At 38.0% G+C, this 19,384-nt stretch overlaps 1 protein-coding gene across 1 annotated transcript in view; it reads right to left on the bottom strand.

The window, feature by feature from the left end:
• The window catches only part of USP34 (ubiquitin specific peptidase 34), a 119,451-nt gene that overhangs the window by 47,291 nt on the left and 52,776 nt on the right, over nt 1-19,384 (bottom strand). The window contains exons 16-36 of the mRNA XM_059467457.1: nt 18,499-18,713; nt 16,680-16,795; nt 16,473-16,600; nt 15,154-15,243; nt 14,561-14,656; nt 13,409-13,491; nt 12,683-12,837; nt 11,694-11,807; nt 10,917-11,016; nt 10,584-10,743; nt 10,040-10,166; nt 9,800-9,947; nt 8,072-8,172; nt 7,088-7,297; nt 6,313-6,438; nt 5,441-5,563; nt 5,241-5,324; nt 4,839-4,925; nt 2,998-3,198; nt 1,586-1,668; nt 56-96 (exon numbers count right to left, since the gene is read on the bottom strand). Of these exons, the coding sequence (XP_059323440.1) occupies nt 56-96; nt 1,586-1,668; nt 2,998-3,198; nt 4,839-4,925; nt 5,241-5,324; nt 5,441-5,563; nt 6,313-6,438; nt 7,088-7,297; nt 8,072-8,172; nt 9,800-9,947; nt 10,040-10,166; nt 10,584-10,743; nt 10,917-11,016; nt 11,694-11,807; nt 12,683-12,837; nt 13,409-13,491; nt 14,561-14,656; nt 15,154-15,243; nt 16,473-16,600; nt 16,680-16,795; nt 18,499-18,713 (2,588 nt within the window). The remainder of the gene's footprint in view (nt 1-55; nt 97-1,585; nt 1,669-2,997; nt 3,199-4,838; nt 4,926-5,240; nt 5,325-5,440; nt 5,564-6,312; nt 6,439-7,087; nt 7,298-8,071; nt 8,173-9,799; nt 9,948-10,039; nt 10,167-10,583; nt 10,744-10,916; nt 11,017-11,693; nt 11,808-12,682; nt 12,838-13,408; nt 13,492-14,560; nt 14,657-15,153; nt 15,244-16,472; nt 16,601-16,679; nt 16,796-18,498; nt 18,714-19,384) is intronic.

Here is a 19,384-nt window from a genome sequence, read left to right as displayed (position 1 = left end):
ATCAATTTGCCATCCCTGTGATTAGCTCCTGACCCAGCTGTTTTGCAGCACTGACCTTCATGCCTTGACCTGTGATCAGACTGAGCCTTCAACACCCTGATGGGAAGAAGAGAAAATCATTTGAATTTTATCACACAGCACATAACAGATTTCAGAAATACAAGTACACACAAGGCACAACCCAGTTACTCTTAAGTAACCACTTGGAAAATCTTAATTCATCTTAAAAGGATTCATTGCTTGCAGTAGTCAAAATTAGCAACAATAATAAAACTATGAAAACCTTCAAGTTACCCCCATAAAGCTTTACAAGATTAAAAAGCCAAGGAGAAATACCCACAGCCCCTTCTTTATTTTATCCAAAACAGAGATGTCAGAGCTAAGAACTGACCCATACAGAATAAATCTAGTTTTCTTCATAAAGGAACCACACTCTGAATAAACATTTGCAAACTTTAAATGTTTCTATTTATTTACTTCCATTTGTATTAATTACAATAAAAGATTATGAAACCAAAAATATTGCATTTATACTTCAAAAATTTTCCTGCATCTCAACTAGAGGCCAAGTTAAGCACACCTGCAGACTGGAAATGTTCTGAATGCCCTTAACAATCTTTTAAAAATATAGTAAAACAACTATCCATCACTTGGAATCAATTCTACAAAAACCTGACCTCCCCAGCACCAGTCTGCCTGCCACAATGCAGCCTTACACAGAATTGCTTTTCTCAGGACAAAAAGGCAACAGGACCAAATATATGTCAGATTTTGCCTTTAGTACCAGCAGGATGAGAAAAATAAGTCAAAAGTGACAGACAACTAAGCAACATGAAAATGAATTTATTTTAATTTCTCCTTTACGCTACCTTGAAATTAAAAATGCTCTGGAGAAAACAAAGAAGGGATTTTGGTGTCACTGACATATTTTATGAAAAATCCCTTTGTTAGGATTTTTCTCCTGAGAGGCTGAGAAGCCTCAGAAATGAAATGCAAACAATGATTATCTGCTGCTGTGGAATGCCACAGGTGCATCTGTGATTGGTCTATGTTGGTTGTTTTTAATTAATGGCCAATCACAGTCAGCTCAGACTCTGAGAGTCACAAGATTTTATCATCATTCCTTTCCTTTCAAGTCTTCTGATGAAATCCTTTCTTCCATTCTTTAGTATAGTTTTAATATATAATTTTCTTTTAAGATAATGTATATAATAAAATAACAAATCAGCCTTCTGAAACATGGAGTCAGGATTCTCATCTCTTCCCTGGTCCTGGGACCCCTGAGAACACCACCACATTTGGTGACCCCAAGTGAGGAACGTTCCCACATTTTGGCATGAGAATTTGTGTCATTTATAATTTATACACCCATGCCTTCCACCCTGAGCACAGAGTTCTCACCCCTCTCCTCTCTGCCAGGGCAGGAGGTGAGTAAGAAAAGCAAGTTCCAGCCTCTGGAGCTCAGTGTGGGATGTGGCTGGCAGAGGGAGCACAGCTGGGAGAGCCCCGGGTGGGTCCTGCAGGAAAGCAGCGATGGAAATGAGCACACTCATCAGCTTTATCACAAAAATAAGAAGATTTGTACCTAGGTGCCAAGTTGTCATATGTATAAGCAACTGACATAAGTCGCTGAATCAAACTGGTTCCCTGGACAAGTACAAGAAACACCTTTAAAAATTGAAGTTGAAAGAAAAAAAAAAAAAAAAACAAGTTAATATAACAACAAGCTTTTTGATCTGTTTTTTAATTATACACACTGTGCGAATCTAAATAAACCCACCTGTGCAGAGGAGGAAGGGCCAAAGGCAAATCACAGCATCTTCACAGTTAACAATTTACTGGTTTTATTAAAGCAGAGCTAAAATCCCATGTTTCACTGACTAGGGCTAGATGCTAAAATTTCATTCTCTAAAGAACACAATTCAACTGAATAGGAAAATCAACCATTTATTCAATCCTTTTAGTAAAAACATGTTATTTTTTTAAAGCATAAACTACTCACAGCCTTTTAAAAACCTTATGTTTGAGGAGACAGGGCTGAGGATGACGTTGGACACTTAAATTTTGCCTACCTCTGTGATCAACACATTTTACTGACTAACCGCTCTCTTAAAATATTTATCTTTAGCCAATCTGACAGACTCTACAGAATTTTAAAATGCAAGTGTGAAGAAAATCTTAAAATACTTAAATATCAAATCAAGAATACTTATCAATTTACAACTAAAAATTTAAAACCAGTTAGAGAAAGCAACAGCAGCATTTACATGTTCAAAAAATTTAATATATGTGCTAAATTCCCTGTATGACAGTAGCCCTGGTGATTTAGGGATTTATCAAAAAAGGCTGATATTTATAGAATAGTTAAGGTCTTTCCAGGTATAGCAAAGGGGAAGTTTGGCTCCAGCTCAGAGTTCAGACCTGCACTTTTTGGCAGTCACAGCTGGTCCTGTGCCCAAGAAAGTCAATTTACAGTGAATGTCCCCCTGATGCCAAAACACCCTCTGTGCTCAGGCTGCCCTAGGAAATCAGCATGCAGCAACCTGGCAGGAAGGTTCACAGCTGCAGGTAAGTTCACTCAGGTATCCCTAATAAAGTTACTTCAGTGTTTACTAAAGGAATCCAACATGGATTTAGCAAGGACAAGGGCAGCTCATGTTATAAATACAGGTTAATAATAATAATGTGCTACTGTAAAAAAGGACTGATCAATTCAGGAAACAAAATCTAAGAAACAGGGACAAATCACTGCAATTCTGAATTCCCAATTAATGTGTTCATCAATCACCATCAAAAAACACCTTTTGGTTGCCAGGTTTAAAACTATGCAAATACTTTTCTAGAGAACAAGCAAGAGATCAATTATATTACTGAGATCAGTGAGTACTACTAACTCTTCCACTCCATAATTTTATTACTAAAATAAGGACTTCACATTTACTCTTTCAGCAAAGGAGATGTTTCCTACAGCTCCCAGAACCTCTGTGTGCCTCCTACCTCTGTCAGCCTGGGGATGTGAAGGCCCTTGACGTGGTCGCTCGTGGTTTTCCTGGACTTGCCCGGCCACGTCCTTTTCCTGTGGCTCTCTGCCACCCCAGACCAGGCAAAGACATCGTGGTAAGCCAGGTCCAGATCTGAGGGGTCCACTGCAAACTGGCAGATCAGCTTCAGCAAGCAAGCAAGACAGTCCAGCTGCCACTGGGAAGGGGAAGGAAAACAAATCTGTCACTGCCATATTTTCTGGAGAAATTCCCTTGCTCAGGATTCTTCTCCTGGGAAGCTGAGAAGCCTCAGAGGAAAAGGAAAACAGTATTATCTCATTTGCTTCTCCTGTGCTTTGCTGCTTTGCATTGTGGTTGGAGATTGTTTATCCAACAGGTGATTGTTTCATTGGTTTCATGTGAATTGTTTTAACTGAATGACTGTGGTGGTGTTCTCAGGGGTCCCAGGATGAGGGAAGAGATGAGAATCCTGACTCCATGTTCCAGAAGGCTGATTTATTATTTTATGAAATATATTATATTAAAAGAAAATTATATACTAAAACTATACTAAAAGAAGAAAGGATTTCATCAGAAGGTTTGAAAGAAATAGAAAGGAATGGTAACAAAAGCTGTGACTCTCAGAGATTCTCAGCCAGCTGACTGTGATTGGCCATTAATTAGAAACAACCAACATGGACAATCAAAGATGCACCTGTTGCATTCCACAGCAGCAGGTAATCATTGGTTTTCTTTTCCTTTGAGGCTTCTCAGCTTCTCAGGAGAAAAATCCTAGCAAAAGTATTTTTGATAAAATATGTCCATGACAAATGACCAATCACGGTCAAGCTCTGTCAGGACCCTGGAAGGAGTCACCAGTTTTCATTATTATCTTTTAGCTTTCTATCTGTATCCTTTCTGTATTCTTCAGTATAGTTTAGTTTAGTATTCTTTAATATAATATAATAGAATAAAATATTAGCCTTCTAAAAACATGGAGTCAGATTCATCATTCCTCCCTTGGGGAACCCCACAAATACAAGAGAAATCTTCAATTTTGAGGGATTTATTTTCCACATAATTCAATGCTATCTATGGAATTTGCGACTGAAAACCTCAGTAAGGTATAAAGGAGAAAAAAACTAGAAGTAACTTGAACTTAGCTGAAACTAATGATAGAATAATAATGAAAAAGGTGATTATTAGACATTCTTATAGAACATGTGCATTATTGACAAGTGTCTTTATTAGCACCACAGCCACTATGCTAATTGTCTCACTGACAGCAAGGGAAAATGGCCTTGGCCATTTTGGCCTCTTACACAAGGGAAAGACAATTAACAGATTACTGCTTTTAATACAGACTGTAATAAATAATTCGCCAAATAAAAACCCTCCCTAAAATAAGCAGAAAAAATAAATAAATATTCCATTCTTGTTTGGCTACTTTTGGTTTCTTTAAAGAATTATGATCTGTTATAGTAACACCAAAGTAGTTCCAATCACTCCTGAGGAAGGAACCCAGATGTTTTCCCCTCTAAGGTTCCATGAGGTACAATTTTAAGTTCTACAATTTTAAGAATAAAAGACTCTCCCCAAAATCCACAGAAAAACAGGGAGGGTGGTTTTAAAACATAAAAAAGCAGTAGTATATGTACACTTGCTTTTTATAATTAGCTCTTCCAGGAATATAAAATATTTTAAAAAAAGATGTTACTAGATAGACTCTGACGGTTTCAATCAGAGAATGGATCTATTTCACAACAGAAAATAACTGTACCAAAGGCTCAAAGCATTAAAAGTCTTTACAAATACCAGGAATGTTCTTCTGGAGAGAAAGGCAGAGTGAACACCTACCACAGTCCATGATTCCTGCTCCTTAGGCTCCAGGATTCCAGAATTGAAAATTTCCAGTAACTGTTGGAGCCCTCCAGCAGCAACAAACTGTAAGCATATGATGGAAGCAATGTGAGAAAAAGCAGATACAGAAATACCACTAAGACCAGTCAGATACCAACCTAAGCTTTATAAATTAATAAATAAATTACAAATTATTCAGCTGGGTATTTTATGAAAACAAATGAAATAACTGTACCTGGCCACCACAAATTTACAAGCCTGATAACACAGAAAAACTTGCAAATGTTATCTCTAAATTTGAGATAAAATATTTTAGGATAGATAATGTTTTAAATGGGTTTTTTTATTTCTCTTGAAAATTTGTCTTCGGTATCATAGAATAGTGTAGGAAAAACAAACCTTGCAGCTCCATGTGTTTTTACTGTTTTCTATTTGATCTTCACTTGAATCATCTGAGTCTGGGTAAAGATCACTGTAACTTCCCTAAAGATAAACAAGAATAACTGTAAAAACAGCTCAGGAATTGTAACATTATAAAATAAACCATCAATCTATGCTCTGGTTCAGAGAAAAATCAAGATTCTGTGCAAGGAAATTACCGTAGATTCCCGTCTTATCCTCCTGTTGGGCTTCCCCAAAGCTTCAATGATCTCCAGGGCATACAAAAGTTTGTGGGCACTTTTTATTCTCAGAAGGTCCTTCCAGCTAAAGCCATCATTACCCTTAAAAGATGAAAAAAAGATAGAAAATAATTAATACAATTATATGTAATGCTCATCTGTCTAAAAATTCAGGGAGAGGATTTTTCAAGTGGCACAGATAAATTATTTAGGGGTTTAATTTCATCTGTTATCTGAAATTAGACAATTTCAAGCAGATTTCTATACATGATTACCAATCTGAATAATAAAAAGGCAACATTATTATATGCTAAAATAGACACAATTTTACATTAGAGGAAAGCAAACATCACACTGTAACTGCCACCAAAATTGTCATGCATGTGTGCATAAAAAGCTGCAATATCTACAATCTGTTAGGATGCAATTTCAACCACTTTTAAAGAGGCAGAATAATATTTTTATCTGTAGAAATCAACTGTGCTTCCAAGCAAGCCAAGCTATGAGCTGAGGGAATAGAGTACAAAAGTATCACTACCACAACAGCCACAGTGCTAAAGCCAGGCTGCAGCTGAACAAACTGCTCTTTCCATCCAAGTAAAAACATTGTGATCATTAGTACTGGCTATTCTTTTAATTTATAAAATAAACTTTGAAAATAAATGATAAAAACTAACTTTGGGAGCTAAGCTGACATCTCTGTTTAGTTTTAGATTTATTAGGTTTACTCTTATCTCAGCACACTTAACAGATTTACTACGTAACATTCCTATTTGGGGACATTTCAACTAAAACACTGGATGCTAAAAAATTCAAGTATAACAAAGATAAATATGTAAAGCTTTGTTCACCTGCTCATCAGAAATATTCTGGAATGCCTGCAGCATATTAGGGCACGTTGGTAGGAGCATTAACAGTTCCCAGACACGTCTAGATAAGTTCTCTGCATGGAGATGGAGCTCTTCACACCTTGCACTCTGACAAACCAAATCATAACCATTCTTACTGTCAACTTCTTTGAGAAAATGACATTTCAAAGCCCAAAAATGTATTTATTTGTAATTAAGAAGCTGTTTTGTATCTAATAACTAAATCCATGATTAGGATATGATAACTGAGGTCTCAACTTGCAAGAAACTAAGTTACATCATCTTTAAATCATATCACATATTTTGAAATATTTAAATGCAGATAAAACTTATAAATAAATTGCAGGTTCAAATGTACTACATATGATTTAATTTCCCTCAAGCTAATGATGGCATACAAGATCAAGCTTGGCTTTTTGCAATAAAACTTTACAAACCTTTCTTCAAGCCAATTCCCATTATGAGTCACCACATCAATTTAAATAATCAATATTGTTTCTTAAGAAATGCTTTTATAGCTTCTACAGTATTTAGAACATTCAAATGTTCTATTACTGCTAAGAAAATATTAGCAATATCTTAGCAATATAATTGCTAAGAAAAAAGGAGAATTATGAAGATTTTACCATGTGAATGAGCAGGCAATAAACATCTCTAGCAACTGAACAGAGTAGAGAAAAATTGGCTACACAGAAAAACCAGATCCAATGAAATAAGACTTAAATGCAATTGTTCTAATAAAATTAAACTGAATTACCTCACTATCCTCCATAGCCACTTCTCCAGAAGGAGGCTTAAAAGAGGCCAGCATTTCTAACAAATCAAAGAGGGTGGTGAGGTGAGGTTCTTGCAGGAGTAGGAGCATTGGAATGTTGTCCTTCTGAGGAGGAGGTAGGCAGGAGGCTGGGAGCTGGACACCTTCCCCTTTGCGCTCCCTCCTGGGGGCACCGAGGGACACAAACACCATCTGCAGCAGAGGCAGAGCACAGACACAGCTTTATGGCAAGCAAGCAATGCTTTCACAAGGGTCAGAATAAAAAAATTTAAAAAATTTTTGGTTTGTAGTGAAATCTTGGCTTTGCAGCATTTTCGGCAAGTGCCACAAATGAAGTTTGGGTTTGCTTTCACTTAAGGCATTCATGGTGTAGCTGCACTTGATGCCTCAGGTTTGGCTTTTTTATTTTTCAGGTTCTGTGCTGCTTTAGTGTGTGGGTCTGGGCTCCATATTATGGGATGGTGAGCTCTCTGCACAGTGGGTAGACAAAACAATTCCCTCTCCAGCTGGGCACCAAGGACAAATGATCCAGATCTCAGGCCCAGCAGCATAGTGGGAGAATGAAGAAAGAAAAAAAAGAAGGATGGGACTTGATGGGCTGGAGCTGGAATTGGACAATTAACTCTAATATGAAAATGGAGCAGAACTTATAAAAGTGACCGATTGTCCATTTTGGGACCATTTTGGTTCATCTTGGGTGCAGCCCTGGCTGGGCTCTTGTGCTGCCCAAGGTGGATCCATGGAGGAGATCCTTTTAATAAATCCCTGCTTCATTCTTCATTCCCTGTGTCCAGCCTCTGCTGTAGGTCAGCCCTCACACAGCATCAATCACACTCCTGACTCTGCCCTTGAGGCTGTTATCACCCCAGGGGTTGCTCCCAGCCAGCCCCAGGTGCAGAATCAGCTGCAGGAGACCAGAGCCAAGCCCTGGCCACAGCTCCAGGGCCTTTCCCATGCTGGCAGTACCTGCATGTCCTTAAAGCCCAGCTCGTGCAGAGTTTTCTCATCATAGTCAGTTGTCAGCTCGTGCCCAGATGAAATCATTCTCACAGGTCCCATGAGGCCACCTAGGATAAAAGCCTATTTCAGCAGAATTCTGGAATCATGGTTTCAGTTTCACAGCTTTGATAGTGTACCCTTCAGCAGAGGCAAAAACTTGCTGCTATTTCCTTAAGAAAAGTGATTATTACATTAAACTAATTAAAACTTGTACAAATAAACTGAATTTACTTGCATAAATTTACTTTACTTGCATTTGTATTCACAAATAACCTTTTCAATACCCAACTTTGCAGTGTAAAGTATTTATAATACAAATTCAAACATGTCTTCCATATTTTGTAGTAAATGACACTGTGCCACAGAAGGATAATGGAAATTATTGTGATCATCAACAAGATGTCCTTGTACCACACACTTGTGGTCAAGTCAAAGAAACATTGATTAATCTTAAATGTAAGCTGGAACCAAAGAAGTCACACCCACTTCAGAAGGGAAAAACTGAGAACACCCTGCAAAGAACTCAACACTGAACAAGAAACCTGAACAATCAAAAGATGAAGAATGAAATTCTATTTCGTGCAGACAACCAAACCTCTCTTCTAACAAGCACACTTTGTCCAACATGACCACGTTTCTAAAATGCCTGTTACAACAAAAATATATATTTACTACTATGTGGTGGAAAACAAGACAGTTTCTTTACTAAAACTGATTCTGCTGAGTGGCTGGAAAAGGATTCTACAAAGAAGGCAATTAACGTGTCCAAAATTCAGTCTGGTTTACTTACATTGTGCCTCATTAAAACAGGTTTTTTAGAAGTTGTTAAACTGTGAAGAGCAAGCTTGAATCACATTTAAACATATATTAATGGTGGTGTTGGAAAGAGCTGTTCATGGACAGAATTTATTCAGACAATTGTTCATTACATGCTAACTCATGCTTATAATGAAAAGAAAAACTGAGAAAACATAAAAGAAAATTCAGAAAACACTTTGAACAGAAATAAGTGCTAAGAATGCTGTAATATATAATATCAGGAATATAATACCCTCCTGAAGGATAAAGCAGGAATTTTCCTTCACTCACAAAGAGGGAACAACAAGAGGATGCATATTCACTCACTATACAGAGCAAGGTGACATTCCAAATTAGCAGCCTCAAAGCAGGATGAAGAATCATTTCTGCTACTGGATGACCATAAATTAAAAAGCAATTGCAGGAGTAAGGAAAATCTTCCACCTGACTGGAATACATGTACACAGAGCATAAATTATGGATTTGAATTGTGGCTTCAAACTCTGACTCAATGGCAGAGCCAGAAGTGTACGAATCAGATGAAATACAGAATAAGATATTCAGAAATGTAATATTTTATAAAGTTGTGTGCAACAGAATCTCCAGTTTACAGAAAATAACATCATTCAAACAACAAGAAGAAAAATAATGCGGGGGGAAATCTGCTGGAACATGGAATTTGGACTGATTCAAGGACTTAAAGGATTTATATTTTCTTTGCTATTTCAAATAAATGGTAGTGCTTAAAAAACAATATTAATTAGAAGAGGGTGTGATATTAATTTGAACTACAAGTAAAGAAAATAAATCATAATGCTTGCTTTGAGGTATCTGGGGAAAAAAAACCCACAATCATTTAAGGTGTAAAGGCAAAACCTCCAGGCAGGAAGAGCTCACCAGGGAAATCCCCCTTGCGACTGCTTTGGCCAAACTCCTGCAGCTGTGCCTGCTGGTTGATCTGCTCCTTCTGCAGATTTTCATACCAGTGGGTGACTTCTGCTCGCAGATCAGCCACCTGGTCACTGGGGTACATTTCTATGGTCATCTGAAAGGAAAGAGGGGTTTATTTTCCCAGGAGGGCTGTGGGATCAGGAGCACTGGGCAGGGAGGGTGTGCCTGGAAGGGATTTTCACCCACCTTGTCAGGAAGGCCAGCTGGCTGACACACAATCCTCAGAGGTAGAGACTGTTTGTCACTCAGGGCTTTCAGGTGACTGCTGATGCCAGTGCCTTCAATCTGCCACTGTCTCAGATGATATGCAAACCTTAGGAAGAGGGAAAAACATAGAAAAAAAGTGCTTTTGTCAAAGCCTGTTTAGCACAAATGTTCGCTGAACAATCAAGGACAAATCCTGCAAATGCTGTTTTGATTTTTTTTCAGTAAGAGGAAGTTATTGACAGTCTCACTGTGTTTCAAATAAAATTAAAATGGCTTTTAAGAAGTTTCTTTGGTGAGGGATGGGGAAACACAAACACAGCCACACATTTTTATACAAGAACAAAGGCCAACACTGGTAACTGTTTAAACTTCATTTATTACCTTGCACAATTACTCCCTACTGTCTTTCCTTTACACAAAGAAACCATTCCTTAAATTAGTAATAACTCTTAACACACTTATCATTATAGTAAGAGGGATAGAAATAAATTCTGCATCCAAATAGATCAATAGAGGTTTTTACCTTCTCCTGAAAGCCTCCAGGTGTGTTTTCAGCATTAAGAGCCCTCTTTCAATAATGGTCAGGCTTGAATGAGAGTCTTGCTCCAGGTTACTTGAAGCTATCATCAGACTCTCCATACACTTGCTAATAAATTCCTGCTCTTTTTCCAGACCAGTTTTACCTGCAACACCAGTTCAAGTCAATTTATAGGCACAGCTTTGGAACAATGCATTTTAATACTAAGAATAATAAAAGGATAAAGAATAAAATAGAAAAGAATAATAAAAGGATAGTGCTGGGTGTTCTTTAAAACATTTCAAACAGCAGAGAAAGGATGAAAATGGAAGCTGATACCGTTGATGTAGTAGGAGTTGATGTACTGGATGGCTGCTCGACTGACATCTCCAGACTGGGCCCTTAGAGCAATGCCCCAGAACTGGTCCATGCCACACAGCTGTTGGACAAAAGGAAAACAAGCACAGAAACAAAACATTGCTCATTATTTTACTGGGAGGGAGGATTTCTGATCTGAGACATTCTTTTTACTTCTTGACTCAATCATAACAATATCTCATTTTCTCCACTGTTTGCACTGTCATCACTGCACACACCAATTACTACAGAAGTCTCAATTTCTCACAAACAGTTTCAAAGTCACACATGAGGAGAACTGGCTGAAATTCAAAATAGTGAAATTTCATTTCTGACAAACAGGAGTACTTCCAAATGAAGCTGTAAAACCACAACTACAGTCAATATTCATTGCAAGAAAAAAAATGCCCCAAATCAATTTGGAGAATATATTCTAAATATAATTTTCTTTATGAGGTAATTGCTCTGGATTAAAAACTTCTCAAGTACATAATACATAACATTTTACAACACATTTCTAGTCAGAGTTAAGTATGACTAACAGAATGTCATTTGAGTCTTCTTCAGTAGATAAGCAAATATTACAAATATGGTTTTTAAACACAGCAGTGGATACAGCTCAGTTATGATAAAACATGACAAACTGCACAAAGAGATGCAGGCAACAGGTATCAGGTTTAGGTGGTTTCCTGTCTTTGCCCTGAGAGCCAAAATGCCCAGAGGCAGAGAGAGGAAAAGCAGGGGCAGAGGCAGGCTCACCTCGGAGTTGGAGCCCCCGTCGTAGGCGCTCGTGGCCAGCCGAGCCAGGTTACACAAGTGCTGGAAGAGGTTCAGGCCAGTCATGCTGATGGTTTCAGGTTTGAGCTGGGGCATCTAAACAAAGGCAAAAAAATGTCACTGCTGGAGCACAGAGCAATTGCAGGGTATTTATTTCACTAGCACTGTTATTACTGGTCACTGCTGTTATTAATCCCACTCAAGTGTAGTAGATCAAATAGATTTGTTCTTGGAAAAGATCATACTCTGAGTTTTAGATAGAATAAAGAAATCAACTATAATTGGCTTGTACAGTTCACTTCACCACTGATTTGAACTGTAACAATGCAGAGGAAAAAGAGTTATTTCATTTTAACATCAGCTGCTTAACTCATCAACAGCAGGAGAACTTGTTAGCATATGTGACATCCATCCAAAAAAACTTACACAAGTGCAAAACTAGACAAAAACCTGTGCAATCTTGGGAAAGAACTAGACTACATTAATTATTGCACAATCTGTCCATTTTGTAATGTCATCTGTCAAAATAAATGGATAGAATAGAACCCCCTGGAGAAAGCTCTCCATGTTTGTCTTTTCAGTGGCTGCATTGCTGATATTTATAGGCCCTTCTGAAAAAGAAAAGTCCATTTTTCACTCAGGTGGAGCTGTACAGCATAAAGCAAACTGTAGTTTGGTGAAGTTTTTTTTCCCAAATTAAAATAAAGTGCTACACAACTGCAGACAGAACATGTGGGCTATTTGTAAAGAAGCACTCAGGTAAATTGGAGTGTGAAAAGAATTCCCACAAATCCATTTCCTTCCTCTCTCCAAGCACAGAAAAACCTTTCCATGACAAGCAGGGCCCTCCTGGACTACTGAAGAGATGATTTCCACAGAAACAATTTTAAATGCAACAAACAGTGCTGATATGGAATGAAACACTCTATTCATTACTGGAATGATGAGGCTGCAATTAACTCTGCACATACCTTTTCCAAAAAAAGGTGCTTGTAAGTCTCCATCCCCATGGCGTGCTGGTCTTTGCTCCGAACTTGATTCAAGAACCAGTGTAGTGCATCATCATAACATTCAGAATCTTCCACCAAACAGTGCCACAGGATGTCCACTTGCTCTAAACTCAACCCTACAATTGGGCAAGTATTTTTAACTACTCCTTTGTAACACCAAATATTCCATAAAACCCAAGAACACACAGAAAAATCAGAATATTTCTGTCAGGTCATAACACATAAATGACAATTTGACTATCTATACTGAGACCACCCAAAGATTAATTGTAAAAAGTGTAATTTATTTCTTCATAAGTAAAATTGATTTCTGACAGTCTTAAAATATGAAGAATTATTTCTTTTTGGAATACAGTACTCCAGTAAAAGATCTCATTATGGACACAAACCATTATGTACCATAAGTACATAATGTATTACCTTCCTTTAGTAATTACTACAATCCTACTATTTAGAAAAACTGCAGCACAGAGAACATGAAAATTTGTTCTCACAGAACTGCAACAGAGTATGAACTCCAACATTGGTTCTGTGCCTTTGCCAGAAAATCTTCCTTCTTTTGAAACTGTCTCAGGGATTATTCTAAATTGTATGTTTGAAACAACACATTAAGCTGACATGGATTGCTAAGAAGTATTTTTGCCTTACTCTGGGTGGTTTTGTGGTAAGATAACCTGAAATACTCACTGAAATGATCTGGGGATCCCAGAGTAGAAAACACACATGTCAGGAACTGGAGACGAACCTGAACCTCTGCACTGTGGCTGTATCTAAATGAAAATTTGGACAAAAAATGGAAGTTTGTTTTGTTGCTTATTGCCATAACTTCTTTCCTACTCATCCTTGTGCCTCTCAAAAGCATAAATAATTGCTTTTACAAGCTTCTTTCTGAATTTCTAGTTCAGTGTATGGCCCAAACCCTGAAGATGTTGCCCAACCACCCCAAACAGCAGCATGACACAACAGCTGTCTCTAGATAAAGTCCTTTTTTCTTTTGGAAATTGAGAAGGGGGATAGGAGTGGCTTTTTTGTCTGACAGTACAATTGAAGTGTATCATTTTGTCACCTTGTAAGATCTACCTCATTTTTCCCCTTAAGCTGTAAAGTCCTGATATTTCTACTCTAAATTTCCAACTCCAAATGATACATATTCTTTATGAAAATAGTTTCATAACTTACATAAAAATATTGACTTTATTTCTACTTATGCAGTAAAATCTTGATGGTAAAAGGAGCAGAACAATTTCTCCTTTTACCTGAATTTAAAGGATCCCACCTTTCTAAGTAATTCCTCACTTAAGCAACATCTACTATAAAGGGTGAAGTTAGACTGGAAGAAGTTAAATTGGACCCATAAATAGCAGCATTTTTCAGATGTGGGTGCCCATATTGACTTTGACATCTGTCAAAACATGAACAGTCTGTTCCTCTGGGACTGGGGAGCTGGAAATTGCATTGCTTGTTTATATACACCTGATTTTAATCACACAGATTACAAAGTGCAGATGGATGTATTCCAACAAAAAATCATGCAAAGGCCAATGACAAATTTTAAAACTAAAACATTTCAATAGTTCTAGTATACAAAATCATTTAAAATTAACTTGGATATCAAAACCTTCATGTTTTATTTGCACACAAATATTCAACATGACATCTAACAAAAATGACACGAGAGTTGGGTGTTTTAAGCAAAAGGAGCTATTAAAAATGTTTTTACAGAATTTTGTAAAAGCCAGGAAACGTCCCTAGAGAAAGCCTTTACTTACAAGAACACATCAGCAGCAGCTCTGGTTAAACCATAAAATATCAAACACTCCCAGCCAGCTGAGTACTTACAGTGCATGTTTGTGCCGTCCCTCCCTGACTGCCTGGATGTAGTGTACCAAATTATCAAAGAAAAGTTTCATCATATTCAGTTCTTTTTCTGCCCACCTGTGGATATTCAAAGGACAGAAAGCATTATGGTTTGCTAAAAAGATCAGAAAAGCCCCAAGAAGCAGACAGCTGTTACAGGAAAATGGCACACACGTAACCCCCCAGAGTGAACATTCATTTTTCCATCCCAGAAGCATTTCCCAGTACTGTACTCTCTTCTTTCTTGCAATCCTTAAGGTTTCCTCATGCTATTTTCAGGTGTAGGAGTGACAGAACACTCCCTGTGGAGCCCATGAAAACTGTTCCTAAAGGCCCTAATTCAGAGAAGGTCTAACTCAGAACTGGGCATATGTTTAAATGTCACACCAAAAAGACCAAGGAAAATTGCTGATTATCACTGTCCCCCTATCAGCAGTTCTGTCAGTCCATTCTCTTACACCAGGCAGTTACATGGTTTGTTCTGCTCAGGAATGCTGAACTTTATTATCTTCACCTTTCACAGGGTTTTATACACCAAAGAGCCCCTTAAATTGTTGGGACAGGGGCCTACTTACATTGTGATCCAATGTGTGTCATAGCTGCTCCCAAATTGCTGGAATGTTCCAAACAGCTTGGGAAGAAGGCGAAGTGAAACTACTACAGATCTAAGGGAGAAAAATGAGGCAAGACTGTTACAAAACTGAAATAATTGACTGAAAAATTCCTTTGAGAAGCTCCAGTTGTGTGAGCAAACAAACTAAAGGAAAGCTCTGTAAATCATAAATCACAGAGTGATCTGGGATGGAAGGGACTTTAAAAGTCACCTCATTCCACCCCCTGCCATGGCAGGGACACCCTCCACTATCCCAGGGTGCTCCAAGCCCTGTCCAACCTGGCTTTGGACACTTCCAGGGATGGGGCAGCCACAGATGCTCTGGGCAACCTGTGCCAGGGCCTCAACACCCTCACAATCAACAAATTTTTCCTCATATCTAATCTAAACCTACTTTCTTTAATTTTGAAGCCATTGCCCCTTGTCCTGTCACTCCAGGCTGTTGTAAGAAGTCTCTCCCCAGGTCCCTTCAGGAACTGAAGGCCACAATTAGGGACTGAAGCCTTTTCCAGGCTGAACAATCCCAATTCTCTCACAGGAGAGGGCTCCATCCCTCTCATCAGCTTCTCTGGAGGTGCTCCAAGAGGCTCAGGTCCTTCCTGTGCTTGTGAAATCTCCCATCAAGTCAAACAAGAAGTTTTCTGAACCTGAACTACATTTACTTCAATTTCTTTACACACAATTCCTTGGACCCAGAGCTGAGAATAATCTCCCAGTATGTTTGTAACTCATCTCACCAGTTGTCAGCAAAAAGGTAACACCACAACACAGCAGGTGATGTCTAGCAGTCATCTGTACCATGAAAATAAATTCCACTTTCACCAGTACAATCTCACAGCTCTGGCTGGCATTAAAACAAGTTCTCTGAGGTCAAGGTGCTCCTTCCTCACAGAAACTAAACCCCTTAACAGACTTGTCTGTTCCTCAGCCACCTGTGTGTAAAATCTGAATATTCAGTATAAAATGCTCAGGCCAAGGCACCTGACCTTGCTCCTGACTGACTGAGGAGCAGACCTGATTTTTACCAAAGGCAGGAAAGCAATAACCTCTGGTACAAGGAAGAACAGACAAATGCAACAAAATGAGAAATTCAGGTCAACAAAACAAAAAGAAATGGAACATCAGAAACATCCACAACACTTTGGAAACTATTTTTATTCTTCTGCTTTTGCCTAGTTTTTCTTCCTGTAAAATCAAATAACCACTTAGAGCCAGCTTGGATTTCTGGTACATTGCAAAAATAAGATACTTATAAAACAGATAAATTATGACTGAAGTTACCTGTTGTTTGCTAAGTTTTCTAAGCAGCCTTCAATAAATCTCATTCGAATCTGTCTGTCAGTGAACCAGCACACTAAAGAACAGAGCAGCTTCTCTGCCTCATTTATTAACCCTTCAGAGAGATGAATCTGCAGCAAGCAGAAAGATCAATGAATATTTTGTACTTATTTTCTTTGTAAAAATAGTGTTTTCTGGTATTTAACTCACTGCATCTTCATCCTGGACCAGGTCCCAGAGTAGGGTATTTCCCTTCTTACAAACATTATCCAAATTAATGTCTGTTACTGCATTGCTGTTGTACTGATGTTTGTGAACTGCTGGTCCTGCACAAAACATAAAGAGCATTAGTGAACAAACAGAAGGAACCATCTGAATTGAACATTATTCCCCAAGTGCACAAACAACAACACATTTTATCTGTTAAGCTGGGCTATTTCAAAGTGCAACAACTCTGTAATTGCAGCCTTCTTTCACATATGGGTTCTTAAAAGACCATACCAGAAGCCAACAGGGCAGTTGGGCCAATATTTACACTGCTTTTGGCTAATGGCAAAGTGCAATTAAAACCAGCACTGAAGAACTGCAGATGCAATTGCTTTTTAATTTAATTCATACTGTAATTAATATATTTCTTCAGCCTTTCTGTGTTGCTGTGGTCCAAAGGGAGTTATCTCCATAACCACCAGGGCTGGAATGCAGGGAAGGAGCACATTTCAATAAATTCCCCTCCTACTACAGGATTCCCTCCATCCAACTAAAAACCAGAGAAAACAAACAGCATTTTTCCATGTGCTACAACATCAAAGTGCAGGGTTTGAGAAACTCATCATGTTTTCATAAACACTGATAGACATTTTCTCTCCTCTCTGTGCCCACAGCTGGCACCATTCATTGATCTGCTATTTAATACCATTTCCATGGAACAGCAAAGTCAAGTAGAAAATTCAGGCTGCTCACAGAACACTGTAATTATTTGCACATGCAAAACTAGGGGTGTCAAAAATAAAACGCACTGAAGGCCTCATGCTCAACCAGTAATTTCAATCTTCAGTTAGACAAATAATATCTATGGAAAATATTGAAAAAAATATGCTGATTTATAGATTTATAAAGTTTTTAATAGTTTATTCAACTCTGCATTGTAGGGAAAAAAATCAAAATTTTCTATGTCAGGCTAAAATTTATCATAAAAACTTTTCATTCAATTACTTCAGGGAAATACATAAACAGCACTGGGTTTGCTGTCTGCTGGATGAGAGCAAACTTGGTTCTTGCAGGCCAGTGAAGAAAAACATGAACCCTTCCCCAACCCTGCTCTCCATTATGTTTAAAAACAGGGTAAAAGAGAAAATAAAGCTGCCAAAATAACATATGGAAAGATGATATAATTCTTGAGAAGTGTTTTAGGAGCATTTTAAATTGCACCCTGAAGTAAAGCAGAAGATTTGGCAGTGTAAGATGAAATAACATAAAATGCCCTTTAGAGCAAAGTCCCAAAAGTATCAGATCATATTCTAAGTCATTTTTCCAGAATTATCTTCTCTAGAGCCCATTATGGTTCATTCATTTATAGGTTAATTTATTATGCCAAATGTACAAAATCACAGTAATGTGTGAACCCACCACCACAAAAACTGCAGAAAGTTTCAGAGTGGAAAATCTTTTAAAGAGTCTTGCATTTCAGTACCACATTTCTTTATCCTTAAATAACTTATTAGAAAAAAACACTTCCTAGCTTCTTTCGTGCCTTTATTTGTTTAACTTGCATTCAAAGCTCCAGATGAAATGGAAAGGTGGGGGATTTAAAAATATAAACACAGCTAAACACAAATGAATATTTCTGTGTTGACAAATGAACAGAGAAACAAAAATTAATCTCTTGGAGAAACATTAAGTTCTCAGCAGTCATTGTGGTTTCTTTGGACAAATACAAAGAAATGGTTAAAATAACTTCATCATTTTAATTACTGGAGACTAATTCAAAATGACAACCCAGGTTTTTCAGTTTTTCTTTGATCAGTCTTACCTTGACTCAGATGCTCATGATAGATAGAGGCCAGGTTTGGGAGGTGCTGCTGAAGATGAGATGTTAGCTCAGCATGGGAATTAATCTGCACAAGCTCTTCTTCACAGCCAGACTCTTCCCCATCAAAATCTGCCATATTTTTCTCTGATTTTGCACTGACTTGAGAACTACTGCAGCTGACATCATCTGCACTAAGCATATCATCAACCATATGCCTGCAAAAGAAGATGATCAGAATGGACAATATCAAAGAGGAAATTGTTTATAGCACACTACAAGTGAGCACACATCTCCCTAAAGCTAAAGTCAGGATGAATCATCTGTTGGAACAGCAGCCCTTCTATGAATTGGAAAAACAAATACAGATAAGTAAACTGAAGGTCTCACCAGCTTGATGACTGAGTTGGCTTCTTAATCTTAACTAAATGCAGCACTTTGCAAAACACTTTTAACATTTTCTTAAATGCTGTCTTATTTATTCAAAACCAAAAGTTAAGAGAAACTTTAATCAGATATTAACAAATCAGGTATCTGTGTAACTATCTGTGATAATGAGCATCTCTGCAGGACAAAATTATCCTGAGCTACAGCACAATGTCCATGCACCAATTTCTGCCCAGATGGAGAATTTTGCTAGCTATCTGCCCAGATAAAGGATTTTGCTAACTTTTATTCTGTTATGGAAGGAGTTAGAAGAAACAGTGTCATGGGAAATATGGGTTGGATATTGGGAAGAAGTTTTTTACAGAAAGGGTAATAAAGTTCTGGAATGGCTGCCCCGGGAGGTGGTGGGGTCACCATCCCTGGGTGTGTTTAACAAAGCCTGGATGTGGCACTGGCTTAGCTGAGGTGCTGGGGCATGGACTGGACTCAATCTTTAAGGTCT

Source organism: Ammospiza nelsoni, chromosome 3 (assembly GCF_027579445.1).
Source record: "Ammospiza nelsoni isolate bAmmNel1 chromosome 3, bAmmNel1.pri, whole genome shotgun sequence".
NCBI lineage: Eukaryota > Metazoa > Chordata > Aves > Passeriformes > Passerellidae > Ammospiza > Ammospiza nelsoni.
Note: the sequence above shows the minus strand (reverse complement) of the source record. Positions and strands in the feature narration are given on the sequence as shown.